Source organism: Drosophila mauritiana, chromosome X (genome assembly GCF_004382145.1).
Source record: "Drosophila mauritiana strain mau12 chromosome X, ASM438214v1, whole genome shotgun sequence".
NCBI lineage: Eukaryota > Metazoa > Arthropoda > Insecta > Diptera > Drosophilidae > Drosophila > Drosophila mauritiana.
In genome coordinates, this window is record NC_046672.1 from 13,104,599 (window position 1) to 13,130,903 (window position 26,305).

At 43.1% G+C, this 26,305-nt stretch overlaps 1 protein-coding gene across 5 annotated transcripts; it reads left to right on the plus strand.

Moving 5' to 3' along the window:
- Positions 1 to 1,041: 1,041 nt before the first annotated feature.
- LOC117146770 (inositol-trisphosphate 3-kinase B) lies at positions 1,042 to 26,177 on the plus strand. 5 transcript variants are annotated; one of them, XM_033313284.1, is made up of 6 exons: positions 1,080 to 1,881; positions 2,418 to 4,076; positions 24,279 to 24,528; positions 24,598 to 24,866; positions 25,076 to 25,186; positions 25,283 to 26,177. In XM_033313284.1, exons 1-6 carry the CDS (start codon positions 1,816 to 1,818, stop codon positions 25,652 to 25,654), a joined length of 2,727 nt encoding a protein of 908 aa, XP_033169175.1. In that variant the 5' UTR covers positions 1,080 to 1,815; the 3' UTR covers positions 25,655 to 26,177. The 5 variants fall into 5 exon arrangements, with proteins under 5 accessions (XP_033169178.1, XP_033169177.1, XP_033169175.1 ...); XM_033313288.1 differs by lacking the exons at positions 1,080 to 1,881; positions 2,418 to 4,076 and adding exons at positions 12,081 to 12,319; positions 15,348 to 15,983; XM_033313285.1 differs by lacking the exons at positions 1,080 to 1,881; positions 2,418 to 4,076 and adding an exon at positions 20,669 to 23,847.
- The last annotated feature ends 128 nt before the right edge of the window (positions 26,178 to 26,305 follow it).

Genomic DNA, 26,305 nt, shown 5'->3' on the forward strand with positions numbered 1-26,305 from the left:
GTAATCACCGCGCCCTTGTCTACGCGGTAATCTTGCGCCCCCTCTCCCTCTCTGTCTGCCATCTCGCCGTCTCTGTCTGGGCTGTTGCGTCTGCGTTGTTCGCCGACTACTGACGTCATAGCCGCTGGCGTTTTGGACAAAGTGCGATGCCGCACAGTGGATCACCCATCACCCATCATCATCGTTATAAACATTATACGGCCATCGTATCATCATCATCATCATCATCATCATCATCATCGTCATGGCACCGTGGAGTGGGTGGGCGCTTATTTCGAGTGAATCACGTGCTTATCATAAAGATTCCGGGCATACCAAAAATTCAATCAGATAATACGTATCTGACGACGTTTAGTCAATGAACCTGTTGATGGGAAATTGGGCTATCCTTTTTTTTTTTTTTCTGTTTTTTTTTTTTTTTTTAATAACTTGTGTTGAATTACGAAGAACAATTTGAATGCGGATGCGACTTACGGTTTGTCACCTACTTGCATAACGTACGTACATATGTATATATAGGTATAGTAATTATTGCAACTCATAAAAATTTTGCAATTTGCTACGGAATTTCTGCAACTACAATCAGTTTTGACGTAGGTCGTTGGTTTGCGGTTGAGCTATACAAATGTACTGACATATTTCGTCTTTCGTAAGTCATGTACGCAAGCGGTTTTTTTTTTTAAATAAATTTTTTGTGTGTAGCGAACTTTGTTTTAATTTCGAAGAATTTAATCGACTCCATTCCGTTTGGCTTTGTGCTTGGCAAAGAGTTGGTGTAAAGCGATAAAATGCTATTTGCGTCATTTGGTCTGATAGTTAACTATAAGAAGCAAGCTGGGAACTTATTTATAAGCTGAAACATGAACACGATACAAACATGGGCAGAGCTTTTTAATTTTGTGCATATTTCAACGGGAACTTTACAGCTTGCAATTGTTTACTAAAGACTGCTGCCAGTTTTAAACCATACAATTTATTTTTTAATTGCCTCTATTAGATCTTCAGCTTCAATTTGAGATTTTAAATGAGTGCTTGAAAAAATAGTTATTGCTTTAGTTGTTTTCCGGGAAAAAGTTCCTAGTCAGCTGGGTTTTTTTTATTTATTATTTGGTTTTTTCGGCGATAAATCACCGATTCGTCCCATTGTGCGTCAATGTCGGTGTGTGCGTGACTGTGCGTTGTAGTGGTGCTCGCAGAGTGCTTTATTGCATTGGGCTCGCATCGCCTGTCAGTCTGTCACTGTGTGTGCTGGTGTGCGTGCGCCTCTCTGTGTGCTCGCGTGTGTGTGTGTGTGCGTGTGCGGCGTATCTGTGTGCGCTCAGTGCTCTGTGCTCAAATGCAATTTACAATTACGCGCGGCAATTGGAGCAGCTACCGTTGTGTGCGTGCGTACGTGCGGGATCATTGCACATTGCGTCAACGTTTCAAGATCACAATTACAATTACCCCGACGCAGTGGCGCAGTGGCAGCAGCACCAAAAACCCATCTCAATTGCGAGAGAACAGTGGCAAAAAAAGCAACCGAAAATTGCAAGGCACACAACTTGCCGAAGAAAACTATCAACAATACGAGTAATAAGACCAAACGCCCGCCCGCCCCCACAACAGCTGCTCTCCGTTGCTGCGCCACTCCGCGGCTCAACGATTCTTCTATACAATTCTTCGAGCCTCCCCTAGCCCCGCGCTGCTCTTCTCGGATTCTTTGCCCCTCCGCCGGCCCGCTGGAAAAAACGGGCAGAGCTGCAGAGCCGCAGAAAGCGATTTCAGTTCGGCGACGGCAGCGCACAGGTGCCATTCGGAAAGTGCGGACGTAGAATGTTTGCCGGGGATTCCAGTGGCATTTTCACCTATAGTTCCACTCGAATTTGTCTCGACGCCAGCGTTAGTAGCGCGTTTCGACGGAACACAGATCGTTTTTCCCAACACCATAACCACCTTTTCAATTTTGAGTCTTTCCTTATCAACTCCTTCTAATCACTACCCAAACCACCAAACTCATTGCTAGCTAAACTCTTTACTACTTTCTCTTTCTATTATCCTTTTTCTAACTGTTCCCATCCTTCCTTTTAACTATCTACACACAGTGACTCCTAACGGAAATCTTCACTGCTTTAATCTTTCTACTATCGTTTTATCGCCAGCCTTTCACTTTTATCTCGCTTCTAACATTTACCATTCTTCCTTTTTTACCATCTCTTAAATTATTATACAGTACTACAGAAGTGGTACTTCATTCCATTTTCAACACTTTTTTCAAGTTCTCATAAAAGTTAACTTATCACCAATCACATTACACTTTTTTGCATTTTCCTGTGTCATCTTTGCTGTTCTAACGTATCTCACTCTTACTTCATTAGTCCCAACTCTTTGCTAACCTGGTATACACGTACCTTTACCCACCTCTTCCCGCGATCCAGCCAATCCATCCATGTGAGATGATGAGTGCGTGCGACGGCGGTACGGGAACGGTTTCGCGAACGTCTGACGCCCCCGCTTTCCAATTCGATGTCATGCCAAAGATAACGACGTCGCCGTCGACGTCGACGACGAAAGCGTCGGCAGCGAGGGCGAAAACGAAAACGACAGCAATAGCAACAACGACAACGCGGAGAACGGTTAAAATTGAAAATAAATGGACGGCGGCAGAGGCAACGGCGTTCAGTTATCAGCGGACAACGGAGCAGATTGGAGCTAGTGCCCGAGCCAGAGCCAGAACCAAAGCAGCAGCTACAGCCAGAGCTAGAGCAACCCCAACTGCGGCCGCATCCAACCAGCGAAGTGGCGTTGGTAATCCATGTGAAGTGGCATCCATCTCCGAGTTGGCCCTACGCAAGGCGCAGTTGAAAGCGCAGTTTTTCGGCAATCAAGTGGCTGGATTAGCCCGCGAAAGCGAAAATAGTAGCAACACTAGAATCACTCGCACCACCACCTACCGCACTGCTTATCCCAGCTGCAAGACGGAACGAGGCAAGCCGGTGCAACAGCTGATCGGTCAGTTCCAGGCCATGATTGTCCAGCAGCAACAGCAGCAGCAGCTGAGCAACGAGGGGGAGCCGAAGACGCTGCCCGGAGCCACTGCATCCAATTCGGACGAGGGCTGCAATGTCACCGGCGGCGGACTAAGTCCCTATAGCAGCGACAATGAGGATAACAGCCTATCGCCAAGGCAGCGCAAAATGAAGGTCACACGCTGTGCCAGCAGTGATTCCGCCCTGGGTCTGGACGTGGACGATGGCGGCATGGATGTGCCATTGCCGCCCCAACGCCGGATGACACTGACCGTAACGGATTTACCCCTGCGACCGGCTCTACTGCCACTGGCCGAACCCACAGCCCTGCCAGATTCGCCACTGACATCGCCCACCGGCGGTGGCAATCCGAGCGTGGGTGTGCCCACCAAGGTACTGCTCGAGGAGCGAGTGGTGGCCGCACCGGGATCGCGACGTGAATCCACCCAGAGCTCGTACAGCGAACTGGGCGGCAGTGGACTGCCGCTGGGCGTGCGCTATGTGCGCACACCATCCGTCGTGGTCAGCGACTATTCGGATGACATAACCGCCTGCGGCATCAGCATGGAGGAGATGGAATACTTTCGTCTGCAGCGGGCGCGTGGCCAGCGGCGCTGTTCCCTGGAGGCGGGACATCACAGTCATAGCGCTGGACATGGCGCACATGGACACGGTGGATCGGGAGCGGCGGGAATGTCGCCGGGATGTGGCAAGGACGATGGCCAGTCGGATGTCAGTGCGGCAAGCAGTTGCAGTAACCTCTACTATTGTGGATCCACCATTTCTGCCCTGGATGGCGGCGAGTGCATCGTGAATGGAGTACGAGTGGCGCTCGCCAGAAAGAGCAGCACCCAGAGCAGCAGTCTCAGTCTCAGCGACGAGGAGGAGGAGGAGGATGACGACGAGGATCGCGACGAGCAGGATCGCGATGAGGATGATCGCGATGCGGAGGAGCTGCTCCAGGAGGATTACGAGCGGGGGGATCGCGAACGTGAGAGGGAGCGGCAGATCAGCGAACTAATGGCCGCCACGCAGCTTGGTGATCGTCAGCGGGATCGATCCAAGAAGGTAGGCGCCCGCGATGACGTCACAAACCAGGGAAATCTCAAACTAGACTAAAGAATTCGGGGTGGCAAAACGGACAAGTAACAAAGTGGAGCAGCCTAGTAAATTTAATATTAACCACTATTTTTTTTTTTACAAATATTATTAATGATTGTTTGTGTTGTTGTTATCGAAAGCATAAAAGAGCAGTGAATGAGGGCAGGTCTGAATGGCAGCGAAAGAGATAAGCAAGTTGGTGCATATACACAGGGAGAAACGGGTGCTAGAAAAAGGTGGCATCATTTGAAAACAATCTATTTTGCTCTAGGGCAGTATTATACCGTTTAGTTTATCAACTGCAAGACCATTATAACTATAGAAAAAGACTATGATAATAAGACTTTTACAATACACATATCTATTAAATATAACAAGAAAAAAAACAAAGAAAATCCCTTGAACTACTGACTTGATAATGCGAATTACTAAAGTTTCATCTTGTTTTAAAGATGATGAGATCCTTGGGTCTTACTCTAAGATATACAGGCTCAAGAATGGTAATCCCGCGCCTTATCAGCTAACGGTATTTCCACCTCGCATATACAGATCCCTTCTTTCAGTGTATGCGTTTGCTTAAAAGGCTGTTAATTAATTAGATTTTTATCTTATCACTAGAATGAGGTTTTGTTGCTCGGAGAAGTCGTTTTGTATTCTCCGCTTTCCGTTCGCTACTATTATTATCTTTTTTTTTTTTTTTTTGAGTGTGAATGCGAACGATGGTGGTGATGTTAAAAAATAGGGGGTGCCTTGATAAAAAAAAAAAAGTATAAATCTACCAAAATACGAAAACCTCGGATTCGTTGGTTCATTTCGGTTTTGTTTTGTATCTAGAACTGGAACAACGACAAAACAACGGCGGCGATAGCGCGGAAAAGAGCTTATCTTAGATAACTGTATACTGTATTATAGATAAATATTATGTACATATATAAGCCAGCACATATTTACCTTTATATAATGGCATCTTTTTTGTGGTTTATTCCTTTTGTTGCTGTTGCTGTTGTCAGCAGACGGCGAAAAGTTTGTAAAGCAAATAAAAGTATTAGAAACCGAATTTTCGGAGTCATGATAACGATAATAAAGCAATTCACCTGGATATCTCATCGTCCATATATACATACATATGTGTATATGCAAGAGATATGGATATGTGTGTTGTCTGCTCGTATATGTATGTGTGCCTGTGTATGTGTTTGGTTAATAATGTTACGCGCTTATCAAGCGGGTTTATCTCCCTGGCATTCATATAGTAGTATATGGTATATATACCCTCGCCGCCGACAAAAGCAATAATTGGAGGCATCCCAGAAATGGCCTGTTCTTCGCCTTTTTTTTTAAGCCACGGGCATGTGGCTTATATATGCTTAATACCATATACTATACTACTATATAGTGTGGTTATATCTATGATGATCCCATCCGCCTGTCTAACACAATTGTATAACGCCCTGTCTTACGGGTTGTTGTTTTTTTTTTTTTTTTTTTTTTTTTTTTTTTTTTTTTTGTGGCAGGGGGATGAGTGATAAGCGATTTTGGGTGATATCACGCATACGTCACCGTTCCCATTAGGATTCGCATATACGGTCTATATGACACACGAGCCCTCGTGTCGGTGGGGATTATTCTATAAGTCCCGGGGATTGTGTTTACAAGCACCAGCACTGTTGATAAGAAAGTATCTCAGAGATGGCGAAATTTCTGCAAGCATAATGATAATGATGCACACTAAATGACGACTTGTTTGTATTTTTCTTGAAATTCTTTTCAAACTACCTCAATATGAAGTCAAGTTTTTAGTCTATAAACAAATCGGTGCAATTTCTGACCCAGTTAATGCTTTTATCGCCACATTTGCATACACTTTTTATTCAGCCTCCAGTGCTCCGTAAGATACACTTCAATTTGATTAGCATGTCATTACAAGTTCCTTACCCATTTGAATACGATTCTTATTCAACTTCCGTCTCTGGCTTTTCTTTTATTTTTTTTTTGTTATGGGAATTGCCTTTGATTTGCCTTAGATTCCCTCGTGAATATGCTTAATAAGAACATACGCAGTGATGTGACCTTGCTAAACGGCGAACCAACTTAATTTTGAGTGGAAAAACCCATCTAGTTCGTACTGTTACGAAATCATTTAGTTTGTTTATGAAATTGTTATTAATTTGCTGCTCAGTCCAACTGCTTGATGCCTGTGAAATTCCAATGAACATGCCATATATCAGGTATTCCTATCTAATTCCACGAAACGACCTCAAGTTTCATTCATATTTCGAGTCGTAGAAGTTGGCGCATTATCAGGAATGGATATACTTACATACGTACATATATCATCAGACACATGATGCTGGGCGTTTGTTGGCTTCGCCCGATATCTCCACTGTTTGGCTTGGCATTCCTGGGACCCCCATTTCCTGGTATCCTACTCATCCCACCCAGAAGAGCCCAACCCATGCCTGTCACCGCGCCTTATCACAGTTGTCATTATAGTTTGGATGGGGCGATCTGGTTTGGGTTATTCTTTGCATTCCATTTACGCTTCGGGATGTTGTTTTCTCTGGCTCATTTCATCGAGATGGAAACTTTGGAGCTTTGGGGACTGAGCCGAATTGCCCGAGGCTCGAGGCTGTTTCTTCGTATTGTTTTGCTATTGTGGACACTGCGGCGTGGGCTTCATAGAAATGCCTTTTGCTTACTTAAAGATAAAGCCTCTGTGTGGGTGCCAAAGTCAGCGACAATATCGCCATTTGGTCCGCTGACGTCGCTGTGACGTCACTGGGCCGCCTTTGTTTTCAAAAGCCCCATCACCCTCCCCACTCCAAATCCGATCCCCATCTTCTTTGTCCACCATTCGAGGCAAGATCATTAATAATATCGTAGCACTAAAGTGCAAAGTCAGCGAGCGAGTCTTTTAATGGATGGAGGAGTATCTTCTTTATGAAGCGCAAAATATTGATACAAATTATATCATAATAAACAGGAAATGTGACGCAGATACATTCTGCATATAGGATGTGCAAGAAGAATTCCTATATAGTATATATATGATATAATATTTATTATATTAATTAAATATTCGGTATAGAGCGCCTTACTGTGATGTCTTCTAAATGGTTTGGATAAAAAGATTTCCACACATATTTTTGATGAGCTCATTTATGGCGTTTGATAAGAGTGCAATTTAGCCACTTTAAAGATTACCTAATGTATATTTAAAGCCGCAATAAGATAGTGTCTATATGGGGAATTGTCAATAATGCACTGATAAGAAGTATAAATCAGGAAAAGGTGTCACAGTGAAAAGTATTGTACATATATTCATACTTCTTTAAATCAATTTAATTTATAATATCTTAAAGGGCTTATAAAGATAGTATTCTATAATGAATCAGTTGGTTGAATATCATCTGTAAGATAAGATATTTGGTTTTATAAAATGAAATTAGTTTTTCTAGTTTTCGCATAACCATTTCCATAAAATCGTGTATTTGAACTTAACGCTTTTGCTAACAGCAGGCATAAGCGGTTAAATTTGGTTCCTTATTGGTTTTGTTCAGTTTGAAACTGGTTAATATTCCTGTGTAAAAAGAAATGTAAAGATTTGAGGATTTTCAAGATGTTATAAACCTATTTAAATGGCCATTAACGAGTGCTTCGATATCATCTATTTGAGGAGAAGCGTAGCTGATCTTACTCTGACGTCCAAGCAACATTTACCACCATGATTGGATCGTGTGGTGCTATTTGGTTTTAATAGCTTTTATGGTCTCGGTGGGTCGTGCACATCCGTCACAGTCCGATCAGCCAGTGCCAGTCCCAGTCGCAGTCACATTTCCAGACCCCAGACCCCAAACCCCAGACCCATTCCCAGCGTCATATCTAATCAACACATCGTCGCGAGCGACGGGCACAAAGTGGCTATCTCGGGGGGAATTCGTCAGAGGAATTGAAATGGAAATGGGTATGGGTATGGGTATGGGAATGGGAATTATGACGCCCACTAATTGTGTGAGAAATCGATTTAGCGGCGTGATCTTTCCGCTGACATCTCATCCCCGTCCCGATCGCACACAACCTCATGTAAGTCGCATCTGGGAGTACTTTTTGGTACAAACCGTTGACCTTCGCTCAAGCGACAACTTCCGTTGACGTCAGCAGTTGTCGCCCATCAGCGATCGCGGCGAAGATCGTCACAAGTAAATTATATTGCACCCCCCCTACCCCTCTTCCCCTTTCGTCCACATTCCTATCCCCCTGCCATGAGGCCCTTTTACGCCCTCCGGAAGCGGCAAAGAATACCCTCAGGAATTGATGACCAAGTCCAGATACCCTAGAAACTGAAGTGAGTTTAGCCTCAAACCGAAACAAACTGAAACAAAATCAGGAGATCCATAAATCTTAAAGGTTTTCGAACTTTGTCAGTGAGTCATTTGGTTTATATACAATTTTTTAATAGCTGTCTTTGAACTTTGAGCAAGAAAAATGATTCATACTTTATAGGCTTACCTATTTATTGTAATATATTCGGGTGTTGCCTATCGAAATAATCGGCAAATGATGCATTTGCATTTTGAAGGCGTGTTTATTACCACAAAATGGTGTTATCAAAGCAATTATGTGGAATCATGTGTTGCTGTCGAATAAATGTCGTTAATCGAAATAGACGGCAATTAAAGTCTGCCGAAAATCAACAGAGAATGTCATAACTTATCGGTTTTTATCAATCGCAGCGCTGGCTATCGAAATTATCGGTAATTAAAGTCGAGAAAAACACTGATTGATCGATTGTTGTGGAAACGGCGAACAACTAGCAGTGAACAAGTAAACACAAGAATTGACATTAATTGATTTTACGAAAAGTTCATTTCATATGAAAAGTGTCATCAGACGGAAGATTTTTACACATTTTTCTCACAAAAGGTTACTTGGAAAGTAGTTTCAACTTAGCTCTTAGTCCAATCAATGGTTCAATCCTGAATCCTGAGTCGGAAACCCTTTGGAGTTAACTTCGATTGTCGGGTGTACGCAATTTGCGTCATTTGTTCTTGTCGAAGTTGTTTGTTGGTCTCAGTTTTTGTTTTGTTTTTCAGCTGGTTCTCCGATTCCAAGGCTGGTTTTGTTTGTTTCTCGTTTGCAATTTCCACTGAATTGTATCCGAGTCGTCGATCTCGCGGGACCAGCCATCTACACAGTAAGAAATTGTTGTCTAGTTTGTACTATGTGAGAGAAATGTTTGTATAGAGCCCTTTGATTGGAAAGTTCTCTTTAACTCTAAAAATGTTCAAAATGACATTTTTATTGGTTTAAAAAGTACATTTTTGTAGCATACTTTTGAGCACATAAGCTTGAACACTTAAATCGCAGAGTTATAATTTTTATATATTGTGAAAGATTTTATACATTTATTTTGGGGTATGGTATGGGTATATATTCTGTTTAAAATGATTTCTTTCGGTGCACTGCAGCTTGCGTGCCGGCATATTTGTCATTCCTGTAAGTGCACGCAGTTGCCCATCCCTTCTCAGCCCCCACCTAGACCCAAGCTAACCCCTCCTGCCCCCCCTTTGGGACCCATTAAAGGTTATGTAGCCGTGTTGCGTGTCCCCAAGCGATGACACCCGAAACACACGCGCCACCAGCAACATGCAACATGCAACATACTCGTGGGATGGGCTTTGATTTACACTCGACTGCTGCGTTTTCGTTTCCGGAATATCTTAGTTCTTAACTGAATTGGATTGGCAATAACCAGAATTTCCTGGTTTCCCAAGGGGCGTAAGTAATCGCCAAAACAAACCAAAAATATTTGCTTAATTCGATTCCAGTTAATTGCAGCTGCACTCACTCGGCAAATATAAGTGCACTTAATCAGATAGCGCAGACATCTCTTTGTATAGAAATTATATTTATTTATTTTTTACAACATAACACCTTTTTTATAAATGGTTGTTATTTTGAGATTAATAAACGTAATTGGCACATGTCAAGGATGATAAAATAGTGTCAAAAATAGATATGCTGAATTTTTCCACGGCAGTGCAATAAAAAAAATTAGCAAATATTTTAATTTGCCTCAATTCACAATTCATTGCCGCCGTAGCTGCGAGTACAGTAAGGCCCCCAAAGACGCACCCTAAACGCGAACATGTTTTGCCAATTGCTGATAAGGCGCAACAAGCGCACTTGTACAAGGCAATAGATATCGCCTTCTAATATTAGATGGCCACAGTGGAGATAACCGAAGGAGCAGATAGAGAAATTGGATAGGTTTGCCATTGATGAAGGAGTGGAGGAGGGGCGGGGGCAGGGGGTGAGGTGGAAAATTCGATTAGAGTTACACTGAGAAAATTCACATATATAATAACATACCAAACTTAGTAAAAGATAACAAAAAATGCCTATAGATACAAATGTATCTAACTATCTTTTAATCTCTATCACTTTAAAAAAAAAACTCAAATATATTTGAATATTTTTTAAAAGCCAAATTGTACCATTCACTAGATTTTCAAAGTTAATTTTCCCTTTTTTTTATATAGGCTTAAGTCCGTGGATGTTTCATATTTTATTGCCCATTTGCCGCATTTGGACCTGCGATAATAGAACACTTAATTTTTCAGCCAACTCCCAATCCCAGAGCCCGCGTCTCATTCCGTATGTATCTTTGTATCTTTTTGCGGCTTCACTTCAGTTGCCATATGACAGGCTATGAGTATGGGTCGCAGCTAGGGATTGGATTTTGAATCGGATTGGGATGGAAATTGGTTGGAATTGGGCACTCCGTCTCCATATCCACATCCACATCCACATCCATGACCATATCCACGTTCACTTCCAGCTGCCTGCTTATCGTTTCAAGCCATCAGAGCGACTCCATAAAACACTTAGTATATCCATGCCCCCATTTCGGGGGCGTGGCCGGCAGGGGGCGGGTGCCAAGTGGCCAATTAATAGCATACAAATATTGTGACAGCCGTGCGCTCGTCATAAAGCCAAGTTATACGGCAAAGGGGCTATACATCTACATATATGTACATATATAAATATATATACATATATATATATATATATATATATCGCAGGGCGGGGAAGATGGAGAGCTACCGATTAGAGACGCCGGCAATTTGCATTATGCAAATCAAATGGCAGCGGCAATTTGCCGCCGCAATTAGTCGCCTTGTCAGAGGATCGGCGACAAGGAGTCCGACTTTGCGTTTGGCCCTACACTGCAAGAAATTAGCTAAGAAGTTGTATAGATAAAACTTGGAAAATTAGCACCACACGCAACACATCTTATGGTCTAATTAAAGTTCGTAATTGTTAATAAATATATAACATAATTCACATTTTTGTTTACAAGAATTTTATCTTCAAACACAATATATTTCTATTTATATTTATTTAGATACAATTATCTTGCAGATACATTTTTAATAATATTTGTGCTATGTTCTTTTGTAAGTAACTTGCGATAAAAAACCAACTTTTTCCATTGGATGCTTGAATTAGGCTAAAAAACCTTATCTATTATCATGTTATCCATTATTAATGTTTGTTTGTTCCTGATTTAATGCGCAATTGAATGCGTTTAATGTGCACTTATTTCTGTCAGTGTATTTGGGAAACTGTCACTGGCAAGGGCATCCAACAGACCCTTTGACTTTTCTCGCCGGATTTTCGCTTGTTTCAATCAGCGTCATTATTCCATCATGTTGCCGCAGTGTCGCCGCCTGATTTATGTGGCGATTAGCTCCACTTCCAGATGGCTTAAGGACCAAGGATAGTTAACCACGGAACTCCAACCGCCCCCCTGCCAATCGCCCCACCCCCCCCTGCTTCCTGCATGTGTGTGCATACGATCGTTTCAGCGCCGATCAGTACTTCGCCGTTCAACTTCGTTGTGCGGCAGCAATCGGTTGTTAGTTGGATAGCCGGATAGCTTTGCTTGTTGCCGCTGTAACGGCGATGCCTCAGTCGCCCGAGTGCCGTTCCAAAGTCAACAAGCGGTCGATCGCAGCTCCGATCCAATTCGTTTCGATACGCACCCATATACCCTAACTAAACCAAATACCATACGATACGATAACAAGATAGAAAACAAAAAACTTGTGCTCGGTTTCTTTACGTTTATTTACTTTGCGTGGCATTATATCGTTTTTTATTTATTAATTTTTTTTTACGCGAAGATGGAGGATTCCCAGTGAGCAGTGAGTGGGTTTTCACTGTATGCTTAAGTGTGTGTGTGTGTGTAAGTGTGTGTGCAGCAGGTTTATCCATCTGCCAGAGATAGCATAGATATATATATGTGCGTACGAGTATATATTTTATAAACTGACCCTAGGGGCCAGGTGACCACTGCAGACATGCAACTACCATAAACAGCAGTTGCAGTGGCAGTTGCCTTATGGCTTTTATGGTCGCCATACAGTGGACACTGCGGACAGAGGGACGCTGTTACAGTGCGAACAGTGGGGCCTGCGAGGCGCCGACAAAGGCATTAATCAGAAGTCGATAAACTTTGACATGCAAGCGGCAGCCGAATGAAGCGATCTTCATAAATCAAAGCGGGCCAAAAGCAGCGGAAAATATGTATGGGAAAAACCCGTAGTTCATCTTTTTCTTTTTTTCTTTCTTTTTTTCTTTTTCCTTTTTTCTTTATTTTTTTCTTTTTTTCAAAAAGGGGGAGCTCTCATTTGATTTATGGCCAGTGCGGCGTACCGCCAACAAGTTAATTGAAAACGAGGCGTGACAGTGAAATTTGCCACCGCACGCCAACGGCCAAATATATACGTATATATATCTTTATATACATATAGCGAGGAAAGATGTCCCGCCGATCTCAACTGGATCAGCCAGTAAAATCTCGCATGGCGAGAGGGAGGAGCAGGCACTTTTCCAAATGTGCCACTAAACTGACAGATTTGGCCATAATAAAAAATTTAAAAGCCAAATACAAGCCGAGTCTGTGGAGTCTGGAAAATAAGTTGCCAACTTTAATTTATTGTGACATAACGGTATAATCTGACATAAATTATTGATAAGACGAGCGCCCATAAAAGTACAAGACAGTTGGCTTAAGCAATACACAACAGGCAAACAAACGGGTGGGCAGCGGTGGTCAGGGGCTGGGAAAACCGAAGTGGGGCGAAGGAAAAGCTGGAAAAACTGAAGCGAAAACCAGCGATTTGGTGGGTTGGCGGGGAAAATTGTGAAGGGGGCTGGGAAAACAACACGAACTTTATTTGCTCTATCGAACATGGGGAATCCAATGATAGTAGTATTAATTGCATTATTTAACTTAGCATTTATTATTATATATTTAATTCATTGCTTAATAAGCTCTTAAATTCTGCTTAAATGATATACAAAAAATACTTTCTTATGAACATATATGGTAGATAGGTGTAACCCCTAGCAAACCCTTTTTTTTCTGACCAAGGTGTGCCTTATATATCTGAATATATCTGAAAATTATCTATTTGTTGTATGAAACATGCTATTAAATAATTTGAAAAATGAGCAAGAAAATAGTAACTATTCCTAATACTTTCTGGGACACAACTTCACTTAAACTTTACGTTTTAAAGTGAAACTATATATATTTATTCTAAGTATGCTTTTGAGTGGTTAATGAGTTTCAAGTCGAATTAAAGCGCATTACCATATTATGGCAATTATTGCGTATTATTTTCATATTATTACTAAATGCCATTATTATTTAATAGTGGCTATCCCACCGAATATTCGCTGCTTTGTTTGCCTGCTGAATTATGTGCTTAGTATATATTTATTTATTAGCGTAGATGATCTGCCCGACCTGGCCATTAAATCGTACTATATCCATTTCGGATTTATGGTCAGGGTATAACAACGGCCAAAAAGTGCGAGCCAGCCCAGGCCGCTTATAAATCATTTGGCTAACAACAACAACTGGTCGCGGCTGCAATCGGAGTTGCAGTTGGATCTGGAGTCGGAGTTGCACACGGTCTTGGCAAAAGTATCTTTTGGATCTATTATTTAACTTTTATGTGCGCATAAATGCGGCGATATGATGCCGATGACGACTTGAAAACTAAAACTGGCTAAGGAGGCCCGAGCCAGTTTAAAACCAACCGACGGGTTGCAATTTTCCATTTTCAATTTTCCGTTGAATGGAGGGGGGGGGTTGAAATAAAAATGAGGTGGAAAAATAAAATCTCGACCGTGTCTGCTGCACTTTCATGTTAATTAACAAGAAACTTTTATCAGCAGGCCGATTAAGCGAATGCCACTTCTAACGCCCCAAGTCCCAGATCACTCCACCTCTCTCTCCATCCGCGGATATGGTATCATGTGGCCCACCAATCCACCAATCCTCCAGTCCACCACCCCATCCAGCCATTCAGATCCATTCAGATAAGCGGCCGACACACAACAAATTGTGGTCCATAAATTTGTGCGTTTTTCGCGAATGTCCAAAGAAGCCACGCGAAGGAAGATAAGATTGGCGCTTGGGTGCGGAGATCGGAGATCGGAGATCGGAGATCCCAGATCGCAGATCGTTGACGGAATTCAATATACCATATTGATATGGTTCGTGTCGGCCGCAGAAGATTGCGTTGATTACACTAATTTGGCGAATTTATAAGATATCTCAAGTCGGACTGAAATGGATTGCAGTGATTAGCGGCGATTGGGAAATGGCCAACTGGGAGATAAACATAATTTAGCAATCAGCAGCGGAAATTAGCCCGAAGAGCGAGGAAATGGATTGAAATGATTAATTTTATTAAGCGCTCCAACTCAACGTAAACTATACAACATAAATACAAGGGCCTGTCAGCCAAAATAGATGGTAGTCATTAATTTGGAATTTTGTAAACTATTGGAGGTCGTAAATTTTGTGTATGGGCGAACTATGGATTATTTTTAATGGCTGATCAATTAAAGTAATCTCTTGTGGCCCATAAATTATAGCTTGTCCAAAGAAGTCATGGCAAGATATGTGTGTTTTCAGCTATTTTGGGTGGCGGAGTTCAATATTGAAATTGAAAATGTCAACCGAAAACCGATTAAAATGATTTATTGGAAAGTTTAGTTTTGAGGCGGCGATAAACTGGAATGAATGGGTGAAATGCTTGAATTATGAATATATATTACAAAAGTGGCAAAGGCTCTTTAAAGATTTGTACTAACTATTTTTTTTTTATCAAAGAAAACATTTTACTTAGACCAATTTCTATGTTTTTCTTGCAGGTATGTGCCAACTATCGCTTAGCTAAAAATAGAGATTATCGAAATCTCGATTGGAATTAGAAACATATCGCGTCGCGAAGGGGCAAACGAAAGACTTAGGCAAAGAACTCGCCGCCTGCGGAGGTGGACGGAGGAGGACCAGGAGGAGCGGCAGAGGGAGCGGCAGGAGGAGCGGCGGCAGGAGCAGGTGCAGGTGCAGCTGTAGCTGCAACAGCCGCAGTGGGCGGCAATCGCCTGGCGGACATGGCCCTGTATCCATCCTCTTCGCGGCCGCGGACGCTCATGGAGCAGCTGCTGGCCCGCAAGATTGAGGCGGCTGCCGCAGCGGGCGGCGCTCCCTCCACCGCTACCGCAACTCCTACCGCTTCCGGCTCGGCCACGCCCACGCCCTCGCCCACATCAAGCAATCCGCCAGCGGTCGGCGGCATGGCCGCCCTGCCCATGCCACTGACCCTGGGCCTGGGCTTGGGCCTGGGCATGGGCGTGGTTAGCCGCCTGCGACGCACCGACTCCTTGGACTCCACCAGCAGCCTGGGCTCGCTGGCCTTCGGCGAGGACGTGTGCCGCTGCGACGACTGCCTCCTGGGCATCGTTGATCTCTACGTGATTAGTGCCGCCGAGGCGGCGAAGAAGAAGGTAAGCCATCGCGGTACTGCTTTCATATTGGGTTCGGGTATTTATCGACGATTTTGTAAATTACTTTCCTTTTTTTGGTTTATTTATAATAAATGTCTTTATATTTGTGTATGTACAAGCTACATTAAATAAGTAGTTTAAGTTATTCATCTTTACCTTACATATGTTTAAATGTTATAGAAAATTAGTGTTAGTTCCAATGAATATCTTCTAGATGAGCTAGTAGACTCTTTAAAAACCATAACCACACGATCGTTATTAAGCTTTTCAATTTTCGCCACGAAAGCTCCAACTGGGGAGGTTGTCTTCGCTACAATGAAGCTCTTAATCTGCTATTGGGTTTCAATCAGTGTTGGCAGAAATTACAGCTAAAAAACAGTATAATCAAAGGAAACTAAAATGTTTACTTAAAATGACCCTGCACATTTTTATTGTATTTATGAGTGTGGCAACTAGATGTTAAAAGATGAAGTTCTTTGAACTTAAGAAATAGTTTATAAACATCGTACACAATACAAATATTTGTATTAAAATAAGAGCATTATATGATATTATGGTCTGGCTATTTATTGGCTGAAAGCACAGCGCTGGCTTGGACTCTTGGACCGGTCCAGCCGGAAAGCTCCACTTCCATCCCATTGACGTCACTAGCATCTGAGATAGTGATCTCGAGAGAGAGAGAGGGCGGGAGAGAGAGCGAGTGAGAGGGAGCGAGACAGGGAGAAGCCGCTCATGCGTAAAGCGTGGATCGTGTGAAAATGAGATCGTTCAACTGATAAGCGAAATGGGAGCGGGAGCGGAGGCGGGGAATCGGGAGTGGGCGGAGGCCTTGAGATTCGTGAAGATTCGCAAGATTCAGCAGAAGAGAGCGATCTTAACTCAATCTTCTCTTCCCAGGAAACTTAGCAAGAAAGATTCATTATAGATCTTGCGACGATGGCGATGAAGATCCATATTGCTTATGCAATTTGTATTAAATTTTCGTCTTTTAATGGCCCTAAACTTTCTCCCAGAGAAAGTGATTTGTGAGTCATATTTAATAAGGATCTTGGCGGCGATCTTACGAAACTTTTCATTATTGTTTTTTCATGGCGACTCTTCTTTAGCTCTTCCCCATTTTGTTTATTTACATTTAAGCCCATGTTCGCTGATTTACAAAGCCAACTTACCCAGTTCCCACAAATAAACAATGATATGCAATTATTCGTATAACAATGAACAGACAGCATAGGGCAAACACAATATTAGGCTGTGTTTTTACGTTTTCGCAGAAGGGAAATACACAAATCGTGCAATCTGTAAACATTTCACTGAAATTTGCTGATTAATTTGGTGGAAACTTCCTTTCACATCGATATTGATGATACAGAAAAATTAACAACTGATTGGTATGTTTTCTAAACGAAAAAGGAATTCTGAGAAAGGTGTCACTTTTTTTTTAAAAAATATAGAGCAAGGAACTCGATCATATCGTAATGGCATTTTCCGCTGATCCTATCTTGTTATCATTGACGTCACGGCCCGATGGCCTTGATCATTAAACTACGTCATCTCGGGTGAGTCTAGGCCAACTAATGAGCTTTGTTCCCCAGGTTGGGACCCCTCTCTCTTCCAGGTGATAATTTTGTGCCTAGGTACACTGGAAAAAATGCATATTTCAATTGGTTCAAATTCCTAGCTACAAAATCTTGCAGTTTGTTTAGTTTAGTATCTTTAGTTTGTGCTTAGCAGGTTTAAAGCCTTTCATAAATATGATTTTTTGAGCTTAGCTCTTAAAAATTGCGTTTTTTAAAATAACTGAAGTAGGTAAAATATAATATTTTCTTATAAGCAATAATATATAACGAAAGGAGGGTGCTCTTAATAGGTTTAAATAATGGCTTACTTAATATTTTAGATACACTTGAGATATCTGTTTCAATGTCATTTCATGCTGTTTATGCATGTAATCTGAACTTATCATAATATTATCTGATATCAAATGTGAGACTCGGTTATTTTTGTCAGTGCATATGTACATATATCACCCCCAAATCCGCCTAATCTGCCTTATCAGTCTGAGCTCGCGGATTTCGGACTGGATTTCGATGGGATTTATTGGTAGGACTCCCGTAAATGAAAGCTGATGCTGCTCCCGTGTTGCTGCTGCTGCGGTTGCTGCTGTTGCTGTTGTTGCTGCGGTTGTTGCTGCTGCTGCTGCTGCTGCTGCTGCTGCTGTTGTTGCTGCTGCTCATCGCCGGCGGAGCTCTCAGCGAGTTCGGTTCGGTTTGGCTCGTTTGGGTTCCGTTTTTTTAGAGCAGAGTCGACCAGTTGAGCTTTTGCTGCGATCGCGTGCGGCTGGCTCGGGGTCTCGTCTGTGGGTTTTTGTCATTGTTATTGTTATTGTTATTGTTATATTGCTATTGGTAGTGCTGTTGCCCGTATCGCCGACTTTCCGCGTGTGCTTCCACATATCTCTCGCCGCCGCGTCTATATGTACATGCCCACATATATATATATATATATATATATATATATATATATTTGTATATCAATTTGTATATCTGTGTTTTCTGAGCGCCCCTCTCTGTGTGTCAAGCCAATGCCAGAGACCGCGTCAAACGGCCCACCAAAATAAAAAAAACAAAAAAAAACACACACAAAAAATTAATAATAAACAGCAACACAGCCCAGCAGCAATATTATTAACCAGAGCTGTATTCCGAAAATATTATAATTTTGTTGCCAGTTTGTTTTTTGTTTTTAAACAATTTATTGCCTTTGGTTGCGTGTGCTTTTCACATTATGTATTTTCATTTTGAATTCAACAGCAAGCCGCAGAAAGAAAGCTGGAAAAATTCCACTAAAATGTATAAATGTTCTTAATTAACAGTTAATTGCTAAGAGGTGTGTGTGTGTGTGTGTATTTCGAAAAATTTAATTTCCAGTCAAAAAAAAACCCTACAATCCGAATCATACATGTGGCTCTGTAATATTCTTAAATCAAATACATACACTCCAAATATTTGAATAGTAAAATAAAAGCCTAGTGAAAGATTGCACAAATGATTAAAAGATTAATAAAATCATTCTTAATTGAATGCTAACTGCTATATGGCGTGTTTATTCTCAATTTTAATAGCATTCCACTGCACACCACTTAAAAATGAAAGCGTCAAAATATACAAAATAAAAAATTAACAGAAAAGGTTTAGAACCTTTTTTTTGAGTCTTCAAAACAATGGGCAATAAAATGCAATTTCGAAAAATAAAAAATTTCCGCCACTTTCGACTTAAATGAAAATGAATTGAATTACTCGTGTGCATGTGTGTGAACTTTTTTTTTTACTGTGCCTTCTTTTCAAGTCAACCAAACATTTCAAAAGAATCAAGTGGCAAGTTGGGGAATCTGCGATGTGTTGCTGCTGTTTCGTGTTGCTGCTGTCATTGTAAAGTGTGTTAATTGAAGCACGCGCCAAAGCCACCAAAGAAGCGAGAGCGAGAGGGAGAGCGAGAGCGAGCGAGAGAGAGAGAGCACGAGTTGGAGCGAAAGAGAGGGCTGTCAGAACTCTTATACTAGATGACTGAAATAGCGAACTGACTTTTGCACCGAAAATCCGAGTATTCACATTTATGTAAACATTTACACACTATATAAACGACGACGTCAATGAGTACGCCCCACCCTCCCCAGACACCCCACCCAAACAAACCTACAGCCACCCCCGACCCCCTGAAACCCCCCTCCTATGCATAGTTAGGTGCTACGCAATTGGGGGAGCAGCACCACCCACCCAACAGGCCATATCCAAAAAATTTAACGCGAATTATATAATTGAAGAGCAGCAGCAGCAGCACCTTCAGAAATCGTGCTCATTTGCGTACGTACTGCGAATTCGGCAATTGAAGCTCATTAAGTAGCCGAAAATGGAACTAAATCACCCCAGCACCCCACCCCCCAACCCACCCAGGTGCCTTAATTGGTGCTTGATCGTTTCAATAACATCCGCCCAGCCACCCACATTCGCAGCCCCACTCACAATTGGAGGCCCAAGACCGTATCCGAATGCGAATCCGAATCCGAAGCCACAGCCAAAATCCATTCTGTGCGTCAATGGCACACCGAAAAAAAAAATAAGAAAGAAAAAAAAACGATAATCAATTGGGGTTGTTAATGGCCAGCCATAAAACGCATCGAATGTTGTACAAATAGCTATCTTTCAGAGAAAAGCAATTATTATATTGAATTGGGCATGATCAATTTTCGAAATTGGCGCATAAATTTCAAATGCTCTGTTCTTAAAAAAAAAAAAATTATTTTGGCAGCTTCTAGTCATTTATGAACTAATCAATTTGAGCTGCTATCTGCGCATTTCAATTAATTTTCTGACATTTCATTAACAAAAGCCAGCGCAATATTTTCCAGTGCACAAATAGAAGAAGAGAAACAGAGACTCACACTCAGAGAAATTGAAAGAGCGAGTAGTTGAGGTGGCAAAGAGCGAGAGGGCGGTGGACAACAAACTGTTTACTTTATTAATTTTAAGCTTTTGGTAGTTAACAAAAAAAACTGAAGAAATACTGAGAGAAATTGCGTTATGCGAATGTGAGTATCCAATTTTGTGAGAGTGGGTGGTGCTGTTAATTTGGGGGGGAGTGGGTGGTGCGCCCACAGGGGGATGGTTGCCAAGTGGGGGTGGCGAGTGCAGGCATTACGTACCCCCATACCAAAAAAAAAACACACGATCCAATGTATCTATGTGTCTATCTATATGCATAGTACACAGCGCGATATATCGAGTCGTTATCGTCGTCGTCGGTCTCGGTGTTTTTGTTGCTCTCTTCGTTGTTGGTGTTGACGGCATCGAAGATTGTACAATTGTTTTTATTAGATAACGAGCAAATTTGTACTTAAGAACGGATCGCAAGCCGAAACCAAGCCCAGCTAGATGGAAATATAATGGGAATATATATTGGAAGATAAGGGAAGGAAGAAAGGAATGAATCAATTATATATTATTAGGAAAACTCAAAGAATCCTAAGTTCTTTTAATCTTCTTTGGCTTATTGAATAGCATATCGCATGGGTTTCTATAACTAACTTTATAAATAACTATTAATAAACAAGCAGCAAATAGCATTGGCTTAAGAAATATCACACATACGCCATGTATGCCCGAGCTATTAATAAACAACAGAGTTGGCAAAAGATAGAGAGTAGGGAAAATCGCAGTCTTAAAAATTGTAGTTGCTAATAATATACATATTATTAAGGCTTAAGTATAAAGGAAACCAAGCTAAGCCAGTTCACTTTACTTGGATCTAAGATCTTTGTAGTCAAATACTTTGAGCCCTTATTATAGCCCTGTTTTGCAAACATAGTACTGAGATAAGATCTCGTTCCTTATGATATATCCCCAAATCTTACTGATAACTTAAAACCTGAAAGATATCATTAATTAACACGCTAGGGAAAACGGTGAAGTAACTTTATGAGAGCTCTGAATATTCTGGAATTGCTGATAAAGTCGAAACCCTTGTCCCACTTACTAGCACTTAGTATTCAAGCCCTTGCAATTGCAACCCTTGACTTGAATCAGAATTAGATAAGCCAAATGTATAGTAGGCGATCGCCGAGCTCCGAGTAGTATTACAAAGTACGTTAAGCGGAGAGATCTATGGTTGATATGGGGAGTACCAAAGTTCTCAAGATGACGGCGAAACCAGCTTGTTGTTGTGTTGTTGATATTGCTGGTGTTGCTTTGTTGTTGATGTTGCTGGCGTTGTTGATGTTGCCGGTGTTGTGTGGCTCATGTTGCTGTTGGTGCTTCGTTATCGCCTCACGGCGACGGCGTCAACATTTGCAAATGACGTCAAATGTTATAAAGAAATTTCAGTTCGCATATACATGCCTATGTATTTGTATTTGTACGGCAGGAGATATATATGTATATATACATATATATATAAGCGAGTATTGTTGCTGTTGTGCACTGGCGTAACTGGATAGCCGCGTCGCTGGCATTTCCATTATTATCATAATGTGCTGTTCGATTTGGGTTTCGGATTGGATTGGATTGCCTTGCCCGACTCTGGGCGGTTTCGCTTGTGGTTGCCGCTCGATGGTGTCGCTGTTTGCTAGTTGGTGCCGCTGGTTGCCGACGTAGCCGGTGACCATTGGCCAGTTTGACCATTTTGCCAGCTTCTAGCTTCGGATGCCGCAGATGGAGCTGCCAAGATGCCAACACGCTCCGACAATGCCTACTTAGTTTCGTCTATCTTTGCTTTTTGCGAACTGCGTTACATGGCACATACATATGTATGTGGTAAATTTAATCAATTTTGATTGATGTGTGCGCATTACAGCAGCAGTAGCAGCAGCAGCAACTGCAGCAAACACATCTATATAAGCCCAAAAGCAGTCAAAAGCCAAGGAGTCAGCTGCAACGAAGCGATGATTCCCTGATCAAGAAGGGATTCAGCGTACTCCAAAGTGGAACTATAGGAACTGCCAGGTGAAAGTAAATCCTCAATAGGCTATACTGGGCAAGCAGGCAGATCTAAATGCTCTATAGACTCCCATGCTCAGTGACTTGATGGAAGGGTATCTGGGTGGCTTGGGGATCCAATCGCTCGTTATGATCGTGGCGGGGAAATATGATGTGGTTTTTAGGCGCGAACGGGTTCGCAAGTGCGCAGAATGCGAAGTGCAGCGACTGCTCAGCTCTCCAGCTCTCTGACTCCGATCTGTGTATCTCAATCTTCGAATTTTCGTTACCCAATTTGCAGAAGTACATACATAGTTGCATTCGCTACCAGATACCGCCACTGATGCACTTAGCCGAGTGCCGTGGGCCAGAATCCATGTAAGATGTCCGTGTGCGCCCTCAGCCAGCCACAGCCGCCGAATACACCCAATCAGAATCAGAAGCAGAAGAACGGGCCAGCGAGATTACCGGCCTTGGCAACCGGAAACGGAAGTGCAAGTGCAAGTGGCATAACACTGAACGGCAAGGCCAAGGGCTCCGTAACGCCACCGACGCCGCCGCCCTCGCCGCAGGTACGGATCTACGAGGACTTCGACAGGATGAGCGCCAAGGAGGTGTACTACAATGAGGCGGGCAAGAAGGTGACCGTGAAGCTGCTGCACTTCCCCGACGTTCCGCCCGAGGAGATATCCAAATTGAAATTCGACGATGACGATGACGACGACGATGAAGAGGAGGAGGATGGAAATGGAGACGAAAACGAAAATGGTGACGATGACGATGGCGAAGACAAGGGCGAGGAGGCCGATGAGGATAGCGATTCCGGACGCAGACCGACATCGGCGGACAGCGAGGATGCGGGCCAGAAGTCGGAGACAAGTGGCGGTGCCAGCAATGCCACCGCTTTGCCCAGTTCCTCCAAGAAGATCTTTCGCCGCAAGCTATCCGGCAACAATATGCAGCCACGGAAATGCAGCTTGGCCTTCGCCCAGGCCCATGGGATTCGCCAGCGGGCGGAGAAGAAGCTATCGATGCCGACCATTAGCATTACGGCCAATTCGGGCGAGCATGTGGCCCACAATTGTGGCCTGCGCTTGAACTTGGGCCGCAAGCTGTCGCAACAGCATTCGCTGCCCCTGGGCTCACCCACCTCGCCCGCATCGCCAACGAGTCCTCCGGGACCACGACGATCGCATTCGCCGCTGGGCCAAAGTCTGTGTCCCGGCTACATCCAGTACTCCAAGTCGCTGCTGGAGGTGCCCATGCCACGGGACTACGGCTATGCCAGCAGCGATGATCTCAGCTCCGAGTGGGACTCGGATGTGTCCACCTCAGCGGCCGGCTCGGCAACGGGATCGGGATCGGGTGCCGCATCCCAAGCCACCACCGGCAAGAAGGTAGGATGGGTAGCCCGATATATAGATAGATCCTATCGCAGGATAGAAGGGGTTTGTATACTTGAACAACTTGAAGTACTACAACCGAATTTATAGATCAAAAACTAAGTTGGTGTATCCACGTGATTTTTCCTCTCGTGTTTTCACATGTGATCGAGTGATAACAACTCAGCTGAAAAATCAGGGCACAAAAATGGGTCATTAGCCAGCTGTCTCATGCAAACTGTTTCGTTTCCAATAAACAAACAAAACTTAATTAGTGAATGCATTATTAGCGAAATGTAGCAACAGTCTGTAACATTATTATGAGCTATTTACTAATTGATTTAACGTATTATTCTCGCAGACTTTGCACACTTATATTATAAGAAGGAAAGTGCTGATATTTCTAGCATCCTCTTGAGTAATTGATTTGCCCACGATTCTTGCAGAGCTCCGGCTGGCGGAAGATCCGCAACATCGTCCAGTGGACGCCCTTCTTCCAGACGTACAAGAAGCAGCGCTATCCATGGGTCCAACTGGCCGGGCACCAGGGCAACTTCAAGGCGGGTCCCGAGCCGGGCACCGTGCTCAAGAAGCTCTGTCCCAAGGAGGAGGAGTGCTTCCAGATTCTCATGCACGATCTGCTTCGGCCCTATGTGCCCGTTTACAAGGGTCAGGTGACCAGCGAGGATGGCGAACGTGAGTGGGCAGCTGTTATTATCCTTCTAACTATATATTCTAACTATGATAATCCTGTGGCGCAAACAGTCTACCTACAGCTGCAGGATCTGCTTAGCGACTATGTGCAGCCGTGCGTGATGGACTGCAAGGTGGGTGTGCGCACCTATCTGGAGGAGGAGCTGTCCAAGGCCAAGGAGAAGCCCAAGCTGCGCAAGGACATGTACGACAAGATGATCCAGATCGACAGCCACGCCCCCACCGCCGAGGAGCACGCGGCCAAGGCGGTGACCAAGCCACGTTACATGGTCTGGCGGGAGACCATCTCCAGCACGGCCACGCTGGGATTCCGCATCGAGGTGGGCTTGAATTTCAATTGATTCTATTTATAAACTTGAATAGCCAGCCCAAAAATCGAAACCATTCAATTTACATACGACTATGTGGATGAGAAGCGTGCAAAGTGCAGGCTATACATTCATCCTTTAAATCGAATGATAACATTAATTATTCATTCAGAAAAGGTAATGGAAAGCCATCAATTTAATCGTCTAAACATCATTCGCAGGGCATCAAGAAGAGCGATGGCACCAGTTCCAAAGATTTCAAAACGACGAAGTCACGCGAACAAATCAAGTTGGCCTTTCTCGAGTTCCTCAGCGGTCACCCACATATTTTGGTGGGTATTCAAATTAGCAAGCATGCCCAGTTGAATGGCATTAACTTGGGGATTCCCTGCGCTCGTCTCTTTTTTTCTTTTCTTTTTTGCATACAGCCCCGCTACATACAGCGTTTGCGAGCCATAAGGGCCACCCTGGCGGTATCGGAGTTCTTCCAGACCCACGAGGTCATCGGCAGCTCCCTGCTCTTCGTCCACGACCAGACCCACGCCAGCATATGGCTAATTGACTTCGCCAAGACGGTGGAGCTGCCGCCGCAGCTGCGGATCGATCACTACTCCGCCTGGAAGGTGGGCAACCACGAGGATGGCTATCTCATCGGTATCAACAATCTCATTGATATCTTTGTGGAGCTGCAGGCATCCATGGAGGCGGAGGCGCATGCGCAAGCGCAGGCGGAGGCCATTCAGTCACCCGTTTCTGGCGGAGATCCATCACAGGAGACGGGTGAAGAAAGCAAACCCTAATGGGAAATCTATACATTTCTACACGGAGGTTTGGGGCTGGGCCCCGGAGACAAAGACATTTCCAATTTCCGAATCGATTAATCCCCAATTCCTAGGCTAAGTTATACATTTTTTTTTTTGTTTTTTTTTCTAACAGTTTGCGTACATTTAACCCCTTAAGTTTAAAATCAAAGACTGAAATCACAATATGCATACACATATTTTTACTATATACGATATACGCGTACATATACATATATAGGAGATATATAGCCTGGCCTATATGTGCTGCTGCTGTAGTGTAATTTATTTATCCAAAAAAAAATTCACGTTTGGCGAATCCTAGAGATACCCGAATGGCTGGAGATAATCCCCACAAGGCAGTTGAAACTGTCGATCGTAACGATACGAAAAGTAACTAAGAAATGAACACCCAACACGCAACAAGAGCTTAGACTAAGTTTTTAATATAATGGTTATGCGACTACCTACTAAATACTACTAATTGTGCACTATTAAATTCAGTTAAACCAGAAAAACGAAAGTACTTGTTTCAATTTATTTGTGGAGTGAGCACAGAATTGGCCAAGCATAATAAATATAAAATATTACTTGCGCCAAAGTGGAATAGAAATAGTTATTATAAACAGGAATCAGTAGGTCTATGGACTC

What these genes read in the sequence shown, in the direction of transcription:
- LOC117146770 (XM_033313284.1), top strand. Translation starts at nt 1,816, where the DNA reads ATGTTTGCCGGGGATTCCAGTGGCATTTTCACCTATAGTTCCACTCGA. An exon ending in GACCAGCGAGGATGGCGAAC is followed by an intron (nt 24,529 to 24,597) that starts GTGAGTGGGCAG and finishes TGGCGCAAACAG; the next exon opens with TCTACCTACAGCTGCAGGAT. An exon ending in CGCTGGGATTCCGCATCGAG is followed by an intron (nt 24,867 to 25,075) that starts GTGGGCTTGAAT and finishes CATCATTCGCAG; the next exon opens with GGCATCAAGAAGAGCGATGG.